We start from the raw sequence: 20,682 nt of genomic DNA on the forward strand, positions 1-20,682 counted from the left end.
CGTTTAAACGCACCATTTTGGCTTGTTCCGCCGCCAGGTCCACGGAGGTAAAGTTAATCTGCCCTCGCAGGAACACAGCCCCACTGTCCTCCTTCCAGCAGCGGTGAATTGTCTCACATTTTCCCGGCTGCTGGGTCAGAAATGGCTACGTTACTCAGTGCCCCCAAAACGTTTATTGTCCTGCAAGGCCTTACACAATCCCACAGGAAACCACGCTCAAACTTAGCCAACACTTGTTGATCTGATTGAATGCAACAAAAACGGAGACAAAGCATATTTCAGAAAGGTTCCAACTTTGATAACTACAGCTCCTGCTTTTCCCAGGCAGCTGTCGGGTACATGTGATAACCCTGCCTTTGTTTAGAGAGCTCTGTGCTGGGAAGGACAAGAAAATATCTCTGCAAAACCCCACTTCTGATGCTGACTTCTCTCGCTCAAGGCAGGAAACCATGAGGTAACGCCAAAGTGCACAGAGAATCAGCAATGAAAATTTCAGCTCAACACTGGAGAAAGGGAGGTCGGAGAATATATGAGAGAGAAGGACAGTTAATATGACCGAAAAGGAGCACATTTCCACAACTTAAATTATTAAGAAATCCAGAAATGGAAAAGAGAACAGTTTTGCTAATGTACTGCGCATCAAGATTGCCATGAAAAAGTGTGATTGTCACTTGACATCATTAATACAACATCACAACTTTTGGCTTTACTGCTTGCACCATTTTCTCTGGTGCATACTGGCTGCCCATATATAATAAGTCTAATGCCTTATTTTAGGCTCTGCTATGGACAGCCGAGAAAATGAATCATCCTTTTAGCATGCATTGACACTCTTCTATTAACTTATAAATTGTTGGCTGCCTTAACTTATTTGTAAACATCTATGGTGTGATGAAACCTTGAGTTGGCAGAGGGGAGTGTAGCTACTGACTTTCAAAGAGGTATTCTTTTGAGTGGACACAGGATTAGCATCATTTCTGTTCATTCATTCAAGTCTTATTGAGAACATACCATGTGGGATAAGCATTCTGTTAGGGGCCGGAGACACAGTAGTCAACAGAGCAGAGGCAGCCCACATCTTCAGGGGGCTTATATCTGGTGAAGGAAGAACCACAAGTAAAGGTTTAATTACAGCAGAGTGTGTGAAAAATAACTGACAGAGATATTTTTTATATTTCTGTTTGAAACTGGAATTTTGGGAAGGCCAAAGAATCCTTCAGAAGAATTCAAAAGAGGGGAGAATAGATCCCAATAGCAAATAAGTCACTGATGGGTTCCAAATAGCCCTCCACCCTCTAGGGATAAAGTAGGCAGTCATTCGAGAAAGTGAGAGTGAAGCAGTGTAACAGTGGCACAGCAACCTGGCCAAATGAGTTAATTTTACACTCTGCTAATTAACTTCCTTTCCCACATGGTGATTTGTATTAACTCCACTGTTGATGTATGGTAGCACAGCAGAAGATCAATTCTAGAATAAAAAGTATATTTAGGGGAGGGGAAGGAGGAAGTGGCAGAAACCTGGAAACACCTGGGCACAATCTCTCGGGATTCCCATCCCTTCTTGGGGCTTGAAACACTCAAGGGCAGCTGGGAGGCGTGGTTTCCTCTAAGTCAAAATGTCACAGATTTATTTAGTTATTCATTATTCTATTCATTCACTTCCTCTGCCACTTCTCCCGACCCTTTCTTTGGCTCTGTATTTTCCATGTCTTTAGTTTAATTCTAACTTGTTGTGGCAACCTGCTGTTTCAATCACATGATTTAATTTGCTCGAATTACAGTCTGTGTTGTCACCTCTACCCAGTGAGACCCTTAGGAATTTTCTCTAAAGCTTGTTTATGTAAGTCTTTAGCATGTGACAAGCTTCTGTAAGGATGTAGCATGGGATAATTTGACTTCATGGCGTAAACAAACTTGTTCACTTGGGAGTAGTAGATCTTACCTTTTCATAATAAGAAAGATGCTGATAGGATTCATTGGTTTTTTTTTTGTGTGTGTGTGTGTGTGTATGAGAAAGAGAGTCGGGGAGGAGAAGGGAGGGAGAGAGAGAGATCTGGTTTCTGGCTGACCTCCATTTTTCTCTCACTTTAAAAAATTCATTTGACTCATGGTTTTAAACACCATCTATATGCTTGTGATTCCAAATTTCAGATCCTCACTCCTGAATTCCAGACTTGTAGTTGACCATCCACTTGTCCATCTATACTTGGAATATCTAATAGACATGTCAAACTTAACATGTCAAAACCGACCTCCCAACTAACCCCTCAAACTAGCTTCTCCTACAGTCTTCCCCTTCTCAGCTAATAGCAATTCTATCCTTCCAGTTTCTCAGGCCAAAGAACGTGGACTCATCCTTGACTTTTACCCTCCCTTCACACCCAACGTCCAATCATTCACAAAATACAGTTAGCCCTATCTTCAGAACATGTCCCCATTTTGGCCACTTTCACCACCTTTGCTGCTACCTACTGGTCTCAGTGCCACCATCCCTCACCTGGAATACTGCTCTCACCTCCTGACTGCTCTCCCTCACTGACTCTTGCCTCCTGTGTGCGGTCTATTCTCCACTGAGTAGCCAGAGTGATTCTTTGAAATGTAAGTCAGTTCTCACCACTTCTCCAATCTGAACTCTCCAATGGTCCTCTCGCTTCTGGTTCCCTAGCACTGTCTTTAACATCATCTTATGATTCTTCTACTTTACCTTGCTGCTCCTAAAACTGGCCTCCTTGCTACTCCTACAATATTCTGAGTGCCGTCTGCCCCAGGGCCTTTGCATCTGTGGTTTCCTCTGCTTGGCAAACTGTCACAGATGTCTCTCTGGTTCATTTCCTCATCTCCAGGCTCTGCTTTAAAATGGTATCTTCCTAATGAGCCCTACTTGGACCACCCTGTTTAAGACTACAAGCCTCACTTCACCCAGAACTCCCAATCTCCTTAGTTTGCTCCACTTTTTCTTTTTTCCATAGCACATATCACCTTATAACCTACTACATAATTTCCCTGTTTATTACCGTTGATATCTGTCTCTCCTCACTAAAGAGTAAGCCCACAAGGGCTCCAACAGCTTCTTTCTACAGCTTGAGCTTTTTCCACTCTTGTCTCTTCATTGGGGCGTCACTCCATCACCTCCTGCACTTATTCCTTCTGGTACTAAAATAATCTGCTTGGAGGTTGGGACCTGATGTAATAGTTTACACTTAGTGGAATCGACTGTTAATGTGTCACCTCTCCTAAGGATGCTTGCATTTTAAACCTCAAGTCCAGTGGTGGAACAAATAGCATTGTTCCTTATGAAAGGAGATGCGTGAGTAGGGGCTGGAGGTGCACATGAAAGGTTTGTTGTTCTGTTTTGTTACCACCTTTCCTGACACCTATGAAAGTTTTACAGAGATGTTGGCATTTTCTCAATTTTACTCCCGTTTTTTAGTGGAAGGTAAGGATTTGGGGTGTAGATGGGGTTGGCAAACTATGACCACCTGTTTTTGTAAATAAAATTTATTGGAACACAGCCATGACCATTCGTTAGGCATTGTGTGTGGCTCCTTTCATTCTACAATGGCAGAGTAGAGTAGTTGCAACAGAGACTGTATGCCTGCAAAGTCTCAAATATTTACCATCTGGCCCTCACAGAAAAGATTTGCCAACTCATGCCCTAGAGGAATCCTGCTAGCTGTGAAAGTGATTTAGTAGCTTGGAATTTAGTTCAACAGCTCAATTCAACAGACATTCACTGAATGGTAGTGTACAAGGTGCCAGAGTTGAAAGTGAAGAAAGTAGGCAAAGGGGGTATCTTTATGGAACTCTTCCAGCCACAATTCCCACTTTGATTCAAATTATTTTTCCCAAAATTTTATCACGAAAAATTTCAAAATACAGAAAAGTTAAAAGAACTTTACAGTGAGCACCCATATACCACCATCTAGAATCTACAGTTACCTTTTACTATATTTTCTTTGTCATATATCTATCCATTTATCCATCTCTCTCTCCATCTTTCAATCCACCTTATCGGTATTACTACTACTGCCAATGTTATTATTATTTTTGGTGCATTCAGAGTAAGTTGCAGACATCAGTACACTTCATTTGTAAACACCTCAGCATACATAACATTAACTAGAGGTTAATTCAAATTAGCCTTTTATTTTAACTCCAATACTGTGATCTTGAAAGCAGCCTTCATTTGGCCAGAAGACACAACCTTATAAAAGCTGAAAACCGAGAAAGGTTATCAGGGTACATGAGGTAAGCATTAGGGGAATCATTCACCTAAATTTCTCCCTTTCCCTGGTTCAGAGATGAATCGGCCTTTCAGGGCCAAGAGTGTTTTGCTTGTGATGAATTCTAAGAAAGATCTGTGGCTCAAAAGAGAGGATCACAAGCTGTTCTTTTCTGGCACACTGCCAAAAACCCATGGGAAAGACAGAGAGGAACACAGTTATGGGTTTCATGCAACAGCTGATCACATGTAGCTTCTGGGTCAGAACCCTGGTTGATGGAACAGACCGACTGTGCAGATTGCTCTCACGAGGGTGGAAATGGGAGTCACGTATACCCGTCTTTTCTGGACATATTTGGATGTCCTCAATCAGCAGCACATTAATGGCCTTCATAAACTAATGTTTACATAATAATCAGTCCCTGACTTGGAGCCAATTGATTTCCTGGGTTCAGTGAGTCTGAATCTCTAATATGGAATATTCCAGAGATATTTGTCATTTAATGAACAGCAGCTACAGTGCTCTGGGAGGCAAATTACCAAAACCTGACCAATCTGCAAGAAAGAATTTTTGAGTTGATTGCTTGCAGGAGAAAAAAACATACAAATGATGAAATGAAAGATGGCCATGTATTTCTATAAAATACCTTTGAGCAGAAAGTTGAAAAGTCATACAGAAGAGGAAAATAAAATTTTTGAGAAAAAAAGTTCAAATATGTTGATAATGTGGGTATCTTTACAGACTATAATGGTGTTATCTGGAATCTTCTAGGGAAGGCTTTCTTCATTGTCATATCAGCGTGGATTTTTCTTTATGTTTTGCAGGATTCCAAGGGCTATCGATAGTGTACCTACACACTCATATATCCAGCTGCCTGGTCGACATCTCCATCTAGATGGCAAATGACAGTGTGAAAAGTGCTCAAAGCTCCATGCACAGGGTCACATTTGTCATCTCAAAAGTAGGCCCTGTTATAATGAAAGATTACATGCCCCATATTCCATTTGTAAAAATTTGCCCCTCTCTCACCTTTGTTTTTCCTCATTTTAAGTCTTCTGGCTTTCCAGGCCTGTTCTTTTCTCCACAGGGGCCTGCAAGTAGAATTCCCTGCCTTGCCCTGACAATGCACGTCCTTGGCTTAACTTCTACCTGTGACTGGTTTATTAAAAACAAGAAGGAAGGGAAGCTCTCACTCTCGTTACAGTTTCAGAGCTGGAAGGGATTCTGAGTCCCAGAGGAAGCTCTGAAAAGGTGATAAACTGAAAGCATCCCCAAGAGTATCGCAAACCCAGGATAGAAGTGGGTGAAAATGTACAGCGACACCCTTCTCTCTTGTTTTCTTGCATTAGGAAGCTGTCCTTGTAAACGCTGATTGTAACAGAGGAGACTTCAGGGCACCTGAGCTCCAGAGCTTACTGCTATGGCCAATGGGAGGCAACAGTTAATCTCTCAAGTCTACTTTAATAATTGCTTATTTTGCTAGATGTCTGGTTGCCTTGGTAATAACATTTAAATGGACATATCCGCTTTCTGAAAAGGTAAATATTTGTGAGAGGTTTTCTTTAGCCCAGCGAGCTTTGAAAATCCACCTCATCTCTCCTCTCACATAAAGGCATATTTTCCACTTATCTATTATCACGAAACAAACCACATGGAAATGGAGTGGCTTAAAACAACCATTTTTATTCGCTCACTATTTTATTTGCTCATTATTTTTATTTGCTCAATTCTGTGGGTCCAGAAGTTGGGAAGGATGCAGTTGGGTGATCATGTCTTATCCAGGTGGCATCAGCTGGGGCAGCTGGGCCTGGAGGATCCACTTCCACGACGGCTTCTTTGTCTATATGTCTGGCAGCTCGGTGTTCTTGGCTTCTGTCTCTCCTCATATGGCATTTCTACCTCTCCTTCATGTGGTGTGGGCTTCTCCCAGAAAGGTGGTCCCAGAGTCATCGGTCTTCTTACACAGCAGCTGGCTTCCAAGAGGCAGGAAGCAGAAGCTGCCAGGCCATTTTAGAGCCACGCCCAGAATTAGCACAGTGTCACTTCCACTGTGTTGCATTGGTCAAAGCAGCCACAGGCTCTGCCTAGACTCAAGAGGAAGAGAAGTAAACTCCACTTGTGATGGGGGGTGTGTCAAGCTCACATTGCAGAAGAAGACATGTGTGATGGCAGATACTGTTGGAGCCATCTTAGGAAAATAGAATCTTCCAAAGGATAGTAAACAATGACTCTGGTTAACAATGTGTAGTTGTGATGATTGCCACATCAAACATCTCACCCATACTTGAAGGGGCAGACGGGGGAGGTTTCCCAGAGGGAGCGACATGGAAACTGAGAGCTGCAAGATGAATGGGGATAAGCCAGATCAAGGAGAGAGAAAGAAAGTTCCAGACAGAGGTGCAGCAAGCCAACAAGAGGGAGAACACACCCTCCAGAGTCTAAAAGAAGGTCAGCATGGTGGAAAGAGGGGGGTACCTGTGTGTGTGTGTGTGTGTGTGTGCGTGTGTGTGTGTGTATTTGTCCTTGAGCAAGTGTCAGCATGTTGAGGGTGAGGCCAGGTTGAAGACATCACAGGACTTTCCTGAGGACAATGAAGGTTTTAGGCATTTATTTCGCTTCCCTGTGACTTGGAGAATGGATTGGCCAGTGGTAAGCCTGAAGGCAGGAAGAGTGGGGTGGCTATCAGAGAAGATGGATGGTGGCAGTCAAAATGGGAAGGACTGAATATATTTAAGAGAGACTAGGAGCAGAATCCACAGGATTTCAAGGTGGAAGAGTGATGGCGAGAGCCTGAGTTCCAGGCTCAGGTAACCGGCTAAATGGTGAACTTTTTGGCAGGGAATGCAGAAGCAAAGTGCCAGGCAGAGAGTCCATGCTTCTATTTTATTTGGAGACAGTTGCAGAAGTAAGTATGATGATGATAAGCAACCATACTTTATTATTCCATGGCACTTTCAATGTTCACGTGTATTGTTTCATTTAGCCTTGAATCATCTGAGTAAGGTGACGAGGGGGGAATTGAGCCCGACTGACACATAAGGAATCCAGGGGAAAGTCCTTGTTCCTCAACTAATCTGTTCTTTTTGAGCAGGGGTTTGTAAATTGGCCTGCAGCCAAGTCTGGCCCACTGCCTAGTTTTTACAGCCTGTGAGTTAACAATGCTTTTTACATTTTGCAGTGGTTGAAACAAAAAAATCAAAAGAAGAATAATATTTCATGACAAGTGAAAATTATATGAATTCAAATGTCAGTATCCATAATCAAAGTTTTATTGAAACAGCCACGCCCACTGATTTACATGATGGCTATGGCTGTTTTGTTGCTACAAAGGCCATTGGGGCAGTCTCCACAGGGAACACATGTGGCCTGCAAGAGTTGAAAATATTCACTATCCGGCCCTTTACAGACAAAGTGTGCTGAACCCTGTTTTAGAGGTGTCACTTTCCTTCCTTTCTCAAAACTACGCAAGGAGCTTTCTGGTGTTTAGAGGACAGAAACCCACAGCGATGCCTGTACCTCCTGGTTAAAGATCCTAACAACGAACTAGATTCCCTCGCTGGCTTCTGCAACTCCACAAGCCCCTGGCAAAATGCTCTGCCTGCCCACTGCATTCCAGCAACATGCAAGCTCTTAACCGGTTGTGTCCCCACTAGCGTGCCTTTTCTCTAGGCAGGAACAAAAATGTCTTGGCTCCCTCACTCCTCCCCCCCCCATTGTAAGTGGCAAACAGCAGGCAATTTGCTTATGTAACACACAGTTGTGTAGTGCTTTAATTCTCATGACAATCCAACGAGGTTGGTACTACAGAGCTTCCTCGATTTCTGATGATGGGGGTACCGGCCTGATAAACCCATCATAAGTTGAATACCATAAGTCGAAAATGCATTTAATACATCTAACTCATTGAATATCATAGCCAAGCCAAGCCTACCTTAAACGTGCTCAGAACACTTACATTAGCCTATAGTTGGGCAAAGTCATCTAACATAAAGCCTATTTTATAATAAAGTGTTGAATATCTCATGTAATTGATTGAATACTGTACTGCAAGTGAAAAACAGAATGGTTTTAGGTATATCGTTGTTTACCTTTGTGATCATGTGGCTGACTGGGAGTTGCAGCCGGCTGCTACTATCCAGCATCACCAGAGAGTATGGTACCACATATTGCTAGCCCAGGAAATGATCAAAATTTGAAGTAGTTTCTACTGAGTGCATATCACTTTCACACTATCCTAAGGTCGAAAAATCATAAGTCGAACCATCGTTAAGTCGGGGCCCTCTGTATTGTCACCGTCGCCATTTTACTGTATTGGAACCAGAAGCACAGAGAGGCTGAGCCACCAGCCCAAGGTCACACAGCTAACAAGTGGTGGAGGCAGGATTCGAACCGGAGCAGCCAAGCTCCGCGGGTTGCGTGACAAGCAGGCTCCAGTTAAAGACAGTTTTCTTACGAGGGCGACTTGGATCTTCGCTCTTATCAGAGCACCTGCAAGGACTACACACCCCCTTCAAGGCCTAGCGGGCCCCCCAAACGCTTTCCCGGGTGCTCTTCCCTCCCGCCTCTCCCGGCGGGAGGGGCGTAGAGGCCAAAGGGCAGCAGAGCAGGCGAGGGAGAGGCGGCGGGCGGAGCGAGAGGATCCGCACGGTGGCGTGTAAATAAAGGCGTGTCGCTCCCGCCCACGGTCCCCGAGACCCACCGCCTCTCGCCTCCCGCCTCCCTGCGGCCGCGGCCTGGAAGCGCTGAGTCACGGTGAGGCAGCTGGACCGGCGCCCTCCCCGCCGGCCCTCCCCGCGCCCCCCGTCGCCGCCCAGGCTCCCGCTGCCGCCAGGCGCTTGTCACAGGCCGCCCTGCCCGCCGCGTGAGTACTGGGCGCCCGCGGGGGTGGGCTGGGGGGTGCTGCCGATCAGGTAGCAGCACCCCGCCTTCCCCATCCCCCTTTAGACTCCTAGAGGAGTCTCCTAGGGAGATGACAAGAGATGCTTAAATAGTACTCTGACATTTAGTGCAAGTGGTAAACGGCTTTTCCTTCTGCAAAGCGCTGCGATCTATCTGGTAAGTACCTCATCAGTTGTTCACGTGCACAGAATTTAATTGTAGGAGTGTGGTAGGACCCAGAAATAGTCCACATAGGGGTAATATACATTCTAGTTGCTTGTCTGTAAGTGATGCCAGTTCTGTACGCCTCTGAGGATTAAGCTCATTTCTGTGCCCCACAGTCTAGCACCCAATAAATATTTATTGATCCCTGCTCCTGGGAGGGCACGTTTTGAATGGCCTTGGCTGACTGGAGCGCATTGCCCAGTAGAATGCTCTGATGAATAGCAGCTAACATTCTTAGAGCACTGACTACAGCCCTTTGAGGCAGGCAGTCTTATTACCCGTTTATTACAGATGGAAAAACTGGGCAGCTTAGCGAATGGCCTCAGGTCACACAGCTGGTATGTGGTGCAACTGGGATGCAAACCCCGGGCTGTCCGGCTCCAGAGTCTGTGCTTCTTGCTAAGGCATTTCTCTTGGTTTGAGTAGGAAACTTTGAAGGAACGGATTATATTTCACCTGAAGAAGCGCTTTAGGGATTGGGCGTACTGTCTGCAAGCATCTGAAGTGGAAAAGGGGTTGGTTCTACTTGTTCTGTAATATCCCATTGAGTAAAACTTAGACCCGCAAGGAGGAAACACTTTGGAATAATAAACCTGGGGTATAGATGGTCCTGGAATATGGGATGCATTGTCAACGGCACCTCCTCTGTGAGTTCTCTATGTTCTCGAAGACTTCATGAGAAAGCTCAAAGATTTCTTACCTCTAAAGTTGGCCCTGAACTTCAGGGATAGATAGGTCTTTGAATTGGTTGACCTTCAAAAATCCCTTTCAATGCCAAGATCTTTGGCATGTTCTGCTGAGAGTCTCAGACCTCTTGGTTTTTCTCCATGTTCCCTATGTCAGCACACAAATCTCCACTCGCAGCCTCACTGGTAGCACCTACGTCATGGGGCAGCGTGGGGTTGGGGGGAAGGCTGAGAGATTTCAGGTAAAGCAGATAAAGCACTCAGAGGTTCTTAGTGCCCAACAGAGCTGTCACCGCTAAACGTTGTACAAGATGGCTGCAGGATCACATGAGAGAACCATTGTAAATAATTACTGGGACTGGGAACCTAGTAAGTAGCCATACATGTTCACCATCATCATCATTGTTTTAAATCACCTACCCCAGGTCTATGTGGTAAGCAATCAATAAATTATAGCTGTTAATATTTTGGGCAGGTCTGAATTTAATATCCTTTATCTTGTAGTCCTTGGATGGGCCCTCTTTTATGACTTCTCTCTTTGTTGTCCCTCCTTTTGCCCTCCATCCTCTACAGCTCAGCAGCAGAACACTCTCTTTCTGGAGTTCGACATGGCATCCTCCAAGAAGGTTACTCTCTCAGTGCTCAGCAGGGAGCAGTCGGAAGGGGTTGGAGCGCGGGTCCGCAGAAGCATTGGCAGACCCGAGGTACTCTGGTTGGGTGGCTCTTTCGTGCTTCTTTGCAGAAGGGACTCGTGGGACACTGAGGATAAACTTGGGAAGAGAGGGCCCGGGATGGTCATGAGCTGCCCTGTGGGGTACCATAGGGGCCAACTCTAAACTTAGCAATTGGGGTCCCCCTCAGACCAGGACCAGCCCCAGCCCAGAGGGGGTTTCTATGATGTGGATTCAGAGGTCCTGGGCAGAAGGTATAGCTGAAGTATCTCTGCACCTCGCTGCACACCCACGTCCTATCCTGGGTTGATCTATCAGCCTCAGCATGCACATTGCCAACATGCCCACCTTATACCCCCATGTTTACATGGCCACAGGTCACAGCACTAGGGAGTAACTCTGGGTCCCAATTCCAGATTCCCAGGAGAGAGATCTGAATGGCTTGGCTTGGGTCAGGTCTCTACTCTTGGCCAGTCAGCTGTTGCCAGGGATTTGGGTCCATAGTGAGGCCGCTGAGACCCAACTCTGTGGACTTCTTGTGGTGGTGGGGGGGAAGTGGGAGCTTCTCTCAGAGAGGGCTATTGTAGTCAGGTAGACGTCTTTCAACCTTAGAGAGTAGTTTTATTTGAAAATTACAGGAGACACAGGACTTGCGGAAAAGAAAATCTTAAATGCCCAGAAAGGTAGCAAATGGTGGTTATAGCCCAAGGAATACAGCGCCCAGCACCATACCAGATTCTAAAAAAATAATTTTTTTTATTGAGGTATGATTGACATATAATGTTATATTAGTTTCAGGTGTACAACGTAATGATTCAATATTTGTATATATTGCAAAATGATCAGCACAATAAGTCTAGTTACCATCCATCACCACACATAGTTACAGATTTTTTTTTTCTTGTGATGGGAACTTTTAAGATTTACTCTCTTAGCAACTTTCAAATATACAGTATAGTATTATTAACTATAGTCCCCTTGCTGTACATTACATCCCCAGGACTTATTTATTTTATAATCGAAATTTGTACCTTTTGACCCCCTTCACCCATTTTGCTCACTCCCCACCCCCCCGCCTCTGGCAACCACCAGTCTGTTCTCTGTATCTATGAGCTTGTGTGTGTGTGTGTGTGTTTTAGATTCTACATGTAAGTGAGATCATACTATATTTGTCTTTCTCAGTCTGACTTATTTCACTTAGCATAACACCCTCAAGGTCCATCCATGTTGTTGCAAATGGTGAGATTTCATTCTTATTTATGGCTGAATAATATTTCATTGTGTGTGTGTATATATATATATATATATATATACACCACATTTTCTTTATCCATTCATCTGTTGGTGGACACTTGGGTTGTTTCTATGTCTTGGTTATTGTAAATAATGCTGCAATGAACATTAGGGTGCAGGTATCTTTTCAAGTTAGTGTTTTCATTTTCTTTGGATCAATACCCAGAAGTGGGGTTGCTGGATCATATGGGGTAGTTCTATTTTTAATTTTTTTATTGAGGTCACTTTGGTTTATAACATTATATAAATTTCAGGTGTACATCATTATATTTTGACTTCTGTTCTATTTTCAATTTTTTCAGGAACCGCCATATTGTTTTCCATAGTGGCTGCACCAATTTACATTCCCACTGACAATGCATAAGGGTTGCCTTTTCTCCACATCCTTGCCAACATTTGTTATTTCTTGTCTTTTTGATAATGGCCTTTCTAACAGGCGGGAGGTGATACCTCATTGTGGTTTTGATTTGCATCTCCCTGATTAGTGATGTTGAGCAGCTTCCAAAAAAAATATTTTTGAATAAAAGAACAAGTGTATGAGGGAAATGGATTCTTTTTGAAAAGTGAGGTTGGTTTGTTCCTCTCCTTAAAGTCTGCTCTGATATTCTCATAATCTTTCCGCCTTTATCTTCCTATTCACCAGTGAGTGTCTTTTCAGGTCCATCAAACATTGTTTTCCAAAGGGATGCACACAAACAGGATTATTCTAGGGACTAAATGCATAGTGGATTTTGGGGAGATGCAGATGGTTGTGGTGTCATGTTCTACCAGGCCACATAACTAACAGAACAATTGTAAAGAATTCGGACACCCGTCAGTAAACCCATTATTGTATGTTGAGGATAGCTAATACTTTAATTACTCCATCTGTCAGGAACACATCTGCTGAGGGTTTCTTAATTTTTTTTGTCTTGTGAACCTCTTTGGCGGTCTGGTGAAACCTATCAATTCCTTCTCGGAATGATATTTTTTAAATTCGTAAAATACATAGGATTACGAAGGAAAACTTGTATACTGAAATACGGTTAGCAAAATATTACAAAACAAATTCATAATCTAGTAATTTTACATTAAATAACAAGACTTGGTGGCAGTTCTCATGACTACCTAATTTCCAAGCTGTGAGGAGCATGAACAGTAGTTCAGTTTACCCACAACAACGGTAATGTGATATGAAAATAGCTTTGATTTCTATTGGTGACAAAGTCACAGGTCCTGGTAATTTACTGTGGTTCTTTGACTACATTCATAATTGAAGCAAATGTTAAATTTCGGTCTGGAGATGGCTGGTGGTGACTGTTGCACACCAATGTGAATATACTTAATGCCACTGAACTGTATACTTAAAAATCGTTAAAATGGTAAATTTTATGTTATGTATATTTTACTATAAAAAAAATCTAGAAGAAAAAAATTTCCAGTTAGAGGTTAGTGAAAATAAAGAGGTAAATTTTTTCGATTCGAAGTTTACAATTCCTCTGAATTCTATCCATGGTGCCCAGTTAAGAATCCCTGGCTGAAAGCCTGTGCGTTAAAGACCCCTACATTCTACTAATCAGAGGGTCTCCCATGTCCAAGGTCTGCCTCTACCCTAAGGAAAAGTAAATGGATGGGAATCGGTCCTAATGCCATCACTCTGGTTTAATCACTATTAAGACAGGCTGTTTCCTTTTGTGTCCATATAGTTGTATATTTTACATCATGAGGATTATGCAGACTAAACAATTTTGTGTCCTTAGTTTTTCATTTAACATGGTAGCATAAGCACTTCCCATGTTGTTATAAATTCTTTGTAAACATCATTTAAATGGCTACGACATATTCCAGTGTATGCGCATACCATCATTCTCTTACTCATGGCCCTACTTTTGGCTATTTAGATTATTACCATATTTTTTAGCACTCCGCACACTATCAACTTGTCAGAAGGGTAGACCCCTAACCCTCCAATCAGCAGAGAAGGAAAACGTCAATCTATCTTTAAGGCCCTTACTTTTCAAACTTTTTGCACCAAGGCTTTGTCTCCGAAGAAACATCTCATCAACCTTGGAGCCCAAGCTATTTTAGCATACAATTGAAAAGTGTTTAGTATTAGTGGCTGTAAGTGACTTGTTCCTTATGACAGTGTATGTGGAAGTAGAGGAATTTACAATGCTCTCACTGAGCCTTTTGGTGATGATAAACAAGAGATGGAGTGGGGCTGGCTCACACCTTTTATTACAATTATATGCGGGCCGGGCCAGCCAGGGTGGAATTTGGATGACTGTGTAGCATGATGTTAGCAGGTAGTTCGTCTGTGCTCCCAACAGAAGGGAAACCCACTACTCATCTGCATTTGCCTTTGTGTCCCACTCCCCCTTCCACCAGACACTCCTTGGTGGAATGTGATTTTCTTTGGACCATCATATTTATTTTTTTATTATGAAGAATTTCAAACATAGAAAAGTAAAGAAAATAGTATAATGAATCTCCATGTATCCAGCATCCACAATGATCAACTCGTGGGCAATCGGCAACCTTGTTTCCTCTAGATCTCCATCCATTTCTTCCCTCAAAGTATTTTGAAATAAATCATTTCATTTCATTTATAAATATTTCAGTTTGTGTCTCTAAAAGATAAGAACTTTTAAAAAATATTACAATCCCATTATCATACTTAAAAATAATGAGTTCCTTAGTATCATCAAATAACCTTGACTAATCTTGGTCCTGGTTGACATAGCCTCTGTAGATGTGGCTTTCCATTATCAGAGTCTCTAGACATTGAGTCAAGGTAGAGGGGCATAGAGTCACAGCTCATTCAAGGCTATAATCTAGATCTCCTTCTGGACTGTGTGCTGGCAGTTTCCTTGTGCCTTCTCACCATTACCCTCAGGCCGCAGTCTAGAGGCTGAGTAGGCCCAGGAGGTAGTCCGAGCTGTTGGAGTCTACCTTTGAAGGGCCTCTCCCTTCTGCTGCTGCCATATTGTCTTGATACAGGCTGGCCTTTTGTTGGGTATTGGGAGGGTGGAGTCTCACCTGATTCTAGGCTGCTGCCACAGGCATTATTGTCCTTGTATCAGTTAGGAGTAGGTTCAACTGTGTAAAACAGAAAGCATCTTCCAAAACCAATGGTTTGCAGATGTAGGGATTTGTGTTTCTCTTTTGAAAATCCAAAAGTGGGCAGTCCAGGGTGGGCCTGGAGGCTCCACACCTATCAGAGACCCATGCTCATTCTATCTTAGTTCATCATTCTTAGTACATTCTTAGGGCATCATCTTATGGCCCAAGACAGCTGTTGGGGCAATAGTGACCTTTTGCCCTTGGGCCCAGAAAGGAGGAAGAGAGGAAAGACAAAAGGATATACACCAGCTGTCGATCCTCTGTTCATAAGGGATTTCCCTACAAGTGCCCCCCAACAACTTCTGCATACCTCTCATTAGCCAGATTCAGTTGTATAACCACACCTAGCTCCAAGGGAGGCTAGGGACCTAACACAAGTTCCACCTGGGATGTTTGTGGAGTACCTTCTATATACACAGAACTATGCTAGATTCAGTGGAGCATCATAAAAAAAGCATAACATCAGCGCTGTCCCCATGGAACTGACATTCCTGGTAGCTACTTCTAGTGCTTCCTGATTTAAATAAAATGCCAGGCTGCTGGAGCTTTATGAAGGGAGTGCCACAGGCTTGAGGGGTGGTGGCCACATGTTTTGACTGGCCTTCTCAAGAGATCAAAAGAAATAGCTTGGAAGCTGCCACCTGAGTTTGATGGCTAAAGGATTTTGAACTGTTTGAAGGAATATAAATTCTCATATGGTTCAAAAACTTTGAAAGATCATCAGTTTAATATGTAGAGAGAGAAAGATGTGGATGAGTTGGGTACCAAGTCAAAACATTTTAGAAAATCAGAGTTCCCATGTAAATCAGATCTTGTCTATAGATAACAGGTTTCTTTTACAGTGTGGTTGAATACTTGCCAGATGTTTAGAGAAAATTAGGAACTCTGATGAAGGCTAATACCTAGCCTGCAAATAACACTTTAGGACAATAATCTAATGCAAGAAACTCTTGCTTGTTGGAGAAAGAATGTCTCTTACACATGTCCCCCATCCCTTGGCCAGATGAACGCTTCATCCCTCTGACTCTTGCCTCAACTAGCTCCCTGGCTTCTGCAACCTTTTCCTTGTGCTGGGTTTCTTCCTGTGTGTGTCCACATATCATGAATTGGTGACCAGAAGGATTGAATGTGCGATCAATATATGACAAATAGTACTTTCCAAACAATGAGTGACTACTCTTCTGTGGGTGGTGGATGGTGATGAGGGTAGGACTGGGAAGAGGGAACCTCTTCTTTTCACAATTTATTTAACAGCAGGACATATTTGCTCATATGAAACTCACTGATACCAAGAAGCAATAAATATTTCTTTATCTCATCTTTACCAACATTTTAATACCATAGAACCACTATAATGTAGAGTTAAAAAGCCATCTTAAAGCTCTAAACCTTTTGTTTTGCACTCGGGGAAGTTGTGGCTCAGAGCTTTATAGGACTGGTGCAGTATAACAGATATCACCCATCTATGTAGAACCTACAGTGCTTCAGGCACTGGACCGAGTGCTCTCCGTTCATTGTTTCCAACCCTTCAGGGTACGTATTATCCTGTGAGAAGAAAAAATGTATGATAAAGTATGAGAATTTTTAATCTCTCCTCCCAGCCCTGTTCCATTCTTGGGATTTCCTTGAGCTGAAATGGAATTATGAGTGACAGGATAAAATTGAAAGGATTCCAGATCTGATTTTTCACTGGAAGGGCCGAGAGTTACTGGTAGAAGAGAAGAGAGTAACTTCAGAAGGTGAGGGGGAGAAGGAGAAACGGAAAAAGCTGTCTCCTGATGGTTTGAGGAGATTTGAACAGTTAGAGTGTGAGAAGATGAAAATACTGGAGACATATATATTGGAAGTGAGTAAGGGGGATTTTAAACATATCTTTAAGTTGAAGCCCCCTTTGGCATTTTTGAGAGAATTCAATAAATATTTTGTTTTTCAGTTACTTTTTCAGATTGGACTGGATGAAACACTGGGCTGAGATGGGCTACGAAGTGGCCCAGCTTTACCTGGGTCATAGTCCACATTTTAAAGTGAAGAGACTGAGACTTGGTTAGGTGAAAGAACTTGCAGGAGCTTGTTGAATTTGTGTGTGTGTGAGCATGTGTATATGTATTTATTTCCCCATAGAAAGTGAAAATAAAAGAGTCAAAACCACAGTCAGAGACAAAGAGAGGGTTTGGTACTTTAATTTCTAGCCATATGACAGAGTACATACCCTGAAGTAAATAAACAAACAAATAAATAAATAACTTAAGAAATTAATTAGCTGAGCTGACAAGAAGTTAGAAAAATTCTTAGAGTCCAAAAACAATGAGAAAGAAAGAAGAAATAGAAAAGCGGAATAGTTTCATAGCCATTGGGGTAATTGAATCAGTATGTTAAAAGTTTATCACAAAGACAACAGGTCCAGATGATTTTACAGACAAATTTTACCAATTATTTAAGGTATAGATAATTCCAATAATGCACCAATTCTCCAGGAGATGAAGCTCTTCACAAATCACTTTATGAAGCTATTATGCTAGAGTGATCTTTCTAAATCTGATCATTTCAGTGTTGGATTAAAACCCATCACCTTCAGGATAAAACCCAAACTCCTTTAAGATTTGGCCTCTCTCCTCAGCCCCTCTCTCATCATAATTCCATGTGCATCTTTTGCCCCAGTAGAGTAGTCTCCTTGCAGTTCTTCTAGCTTGCCAAGCTGTTTCTCTGCTCTTTTACTTGGAATATTCTTCCTTCTCCTCCTTCTACTTTATTAACTCCTACATGTACTTCAAGACACAGCTCAAGTGACACCTCCCTAGTAGAACCTTCTCTGATCCCACCCCACTCTCATGTGTGTTAAGTTGTCCTCTTCCAGAGCATTTATCATAGTGCAATCATTGATTTCCAGTCTGTTCCCCCAAGAGGATAGGATACAGACTGGATCTTGTTTGCACTTGACTATTTAGATCTTAGATGATCATGAAATGTTTGTCTACTTTTTACGCTTCTCATAAAATGTCAACTCTTTAACTTAGTGAATCTGTGTGTGTGTGTGTGTGTGTTTGCGTGCATGTGCACATGTATGTAGAAGTAAGGAGTTCTTTCCTGTAGGCAATTTTTATTGCAAAAAGTTGCTCATCGGTTGTGTGTTTTCAAAGAGCTTTGCTAGATCTGTGCATGAACGTAGGCTCTAGTAGTGTGCCTTAAAAGGCTTGTCTAATCTGCTGAATTCTATTTTTATTTCAGTTAAAAAATCTGGATCCGTTTTTACTGTTTGATGAATTTAAAGGTGGCAGACCAGGTGGATTTCCTGATCACCCACATCGAGGTTTTGAAACAGTAAGTAAAATAATTTGACTGCAAAAGTGTGTATTTTACAACTTGCCTCTGTTCTTAAATGTAATCACTTCTAGTAGAAAATTCAAATTTAGAAGCAATGAATAATAGGCAAAAATTAGTTTATAAGTTTCTAGCTAAAGACTGGCTACTATGGAATTGTAATATCTATTTTACATGAAGTATACTCAAATTTAAATATTTACTGTTTTTAATATTCTCTGAATTTGTCTCACTGGAGACATTCCTATTTGAGCAGCTAATAAACAACAAGAATTGGCTTCTTAAAATATTTATATAATTAAAATAATCTGTTGGAGATAGAAGAAACGATTTAAGATGTGATCTAAATAATTTTATATAGAAAACTTGCTTCTCTTCAAGAATATTCAGAAATGTTTAACCTCATGTAATATAATATTTTAAACCCCAAAACACAATCCAAGAACACTATGAGTATTTAAACTCAGTTCTAAGGAATTATAGAATCAAGGGGCCGAAATATAACATGGCCTAAAAATTAGGATTTTAAGGACATACATATACATTTACAAATTTAAATATAAAATTTAGAGATTCTGCTGAATACTTATTTTCAGTTTTAGTTAGATACAGAAATAAAAATGTGTAATATAATATTGTGGCACTTTCAAAGATTCCCATTATCCACACAAATATACATTCTGGGAAGAAGCAGGGACATTTACTTCCTAGTTACAAAGGTTAGCCATCTGCTCTGCGAGAAAAACCTGTATTCTTGGGAAACAGACCAGGGCCCGTCAAAGGGTTAGTGTGTTTGTCAAGCCAATTATTGCATGAGTAAGTATTTATTGAAGGCTGGCGACATGCAGGTGTTGGTGTCGGGTGGTCTTTTGTATGTTAGAGTGGTGTGTTGGGGAGTGTGGGCAGAAGGCAGAGGGATGGAGGCTAGTGAAGAATGAGGCGTGACCCCTGCTTGCCTCCAGTATGCAGTGTAGTTAAGGAGGTGAAAGACAGACAGGTCAAGAGTTAACCACTGCACTGTAAAGGTGGAATAAATGAAGAAGCTTCTGGGAACAGTATGAAGGATCAAGGTAGTTGGACCAGTCTCCCTTCCTCACTTAGCCATTTGCCTTCCAGTTCTCTTCTCTGCTAGCGCTTTGAGGGGCATTGTGCCTTGCTTCAGCAGTAATAGAATATTCCTTTCACCTCCCCTATACTCGTGCTGGATTCTGACCTGGTTCGCGGAACTTGTCTCCCCGCTGTGCTCTTCTGCTTCTGTTATCAGGACGTTCTCGCCACTCCATCCCATAGCTCCGGTTACCATTTTACTAATCCTTCAGCGTCTTTCCAGATGTCACTGTCTCCATCAAGTTTTGCAGACAATCCCAAGAGGATGCACTTTCTCCTTCATTATATTTTTACCAGTCTCATTCACATTAGACCTTTAGGGTGGCCTTGATCATATTCTGTCTTGTATTCGAGTTAGAGATTGCCACAACCGCCCCTCCTTCGGCCAAGAGGACTGTAAATTGCTTCAGCTGCGATATTCCCACACCTCTCCATGTTCTCCAGGTGGAGATACTCAGTAACTACTGGCTGAATTTAATTGGACAATAAAAAGAGAGTTTTTGCTGAAGACAATGAATATATTAAATAAAATGGTGAAATGCATTGCTTTCCTTTCCATTATGGAGAGGCAATTTAATTTCCTTTATAAATTACAATTTATAAATTGTAAGGTACTCAACTTTGCTCTGTGAGGGAGTTCGGCTGTAGAATATTGCTATTTGGCTCTTCACTTTTGAATAAGAATTTTCCTTAAAACTGTAGTTATAATTACAGTCAATCCCCATTATTTGTGGATTCTGTATTCATGAATTCACCAACTCACTAAAATTTATTTGTAACCCCAAAATCAATACTTGTGGTGCTTGTGTCATCATTTGTGGTCATGTGCAGAGCAGCCCAACGTGCACGTTCCCAGCTGAGGATGAGCAAGGCCACGCTCTGTCTTCTTGTTCCAGCTCTCCTACTGTAAACAAGTGTCCTTCTTGAGGTCTATTTAGTGCCACATTTTGGTGCTTTTTGTTAGTGGTGTCTCTGTTAAAAATGGCCCCATACCATAGTACAGAAGCGCTGTCTAGTGTTCCTCAGTGCAAGAAGGCTGTGAGGTGCCTCATAGAGAAAATACATGTCAGATCAGCTGCCTTCAGGCATGAATTACAGTGCTGCTGTCTGTGAGTTCACTGTTAATAAATCAGTAATATATATTAAATAAGGTGTCTTTAAACAGAAACAAACATAAAG

General features: G+C 42.2%; 2 protein-coding genes across 5 annotated transcripts in view; one reads left to right on the forward strand and one right to left on the reverse strand.

Moving 5' to 3' along the window:
• The window catches only part of BMX (BMX non-receptor tyrosine kinase), a 51,551-nt gene extending 51,397 nt beyond the window's left edge, over positions 1-154 (reverse strand). The window contains exon 1 of the mRNA XM_004435148.3: positions 14-154. Within this exon, the coding sequence (XP_004435205.2) occupies positions 14-16 (3 nt within the window). The 5' untranslated portion in view covers positions 17-154. The remainder of the gene's footprint in view (positions 1-13) is intronic.
• An 8,747-nt stretch (positions 155-8,901) lies between these two features.
• Positions 8,902-20,682, forward strand: part of PIR (pirin) — a 90,643-nt gene continuing 78,862 nt past the window's right edge. For 3 of the 4 annotated variants that reach the window (XM_087426388.1, XM_087426390.1, XM_087426391.1), the window contains exons 1-3: positions 9,091-9,278; positions 10,586-10,716; positions 18,304-18,396. In XM_087426388.1, the coding sequence (XP_087282514.1) occupies positions 10,621-10,716; positions 18,304-18,396 (189 nt within the window). In that variant the 5' untranslated portion in view covers positions 9,091-9,278; positions 10,586-10,620. The other variant, XM_014791120.2, reaches the window with a different exon arrangement.

Source organism: Ceratotherium simum, chromosome X (assembly GCF_057802395.1).
Source record: "Ceratotherium simum simum isolate JZ-2026a chromosome X, ASM5780239v1, whole genome shotgun sequence".
Lineage (NCBI taxonomy): Eukaryota > Metazoa > Chordata > Mammalia > Perissodactyla > Rhinocerotidae > Ceratotherium > Ceratotherium simum.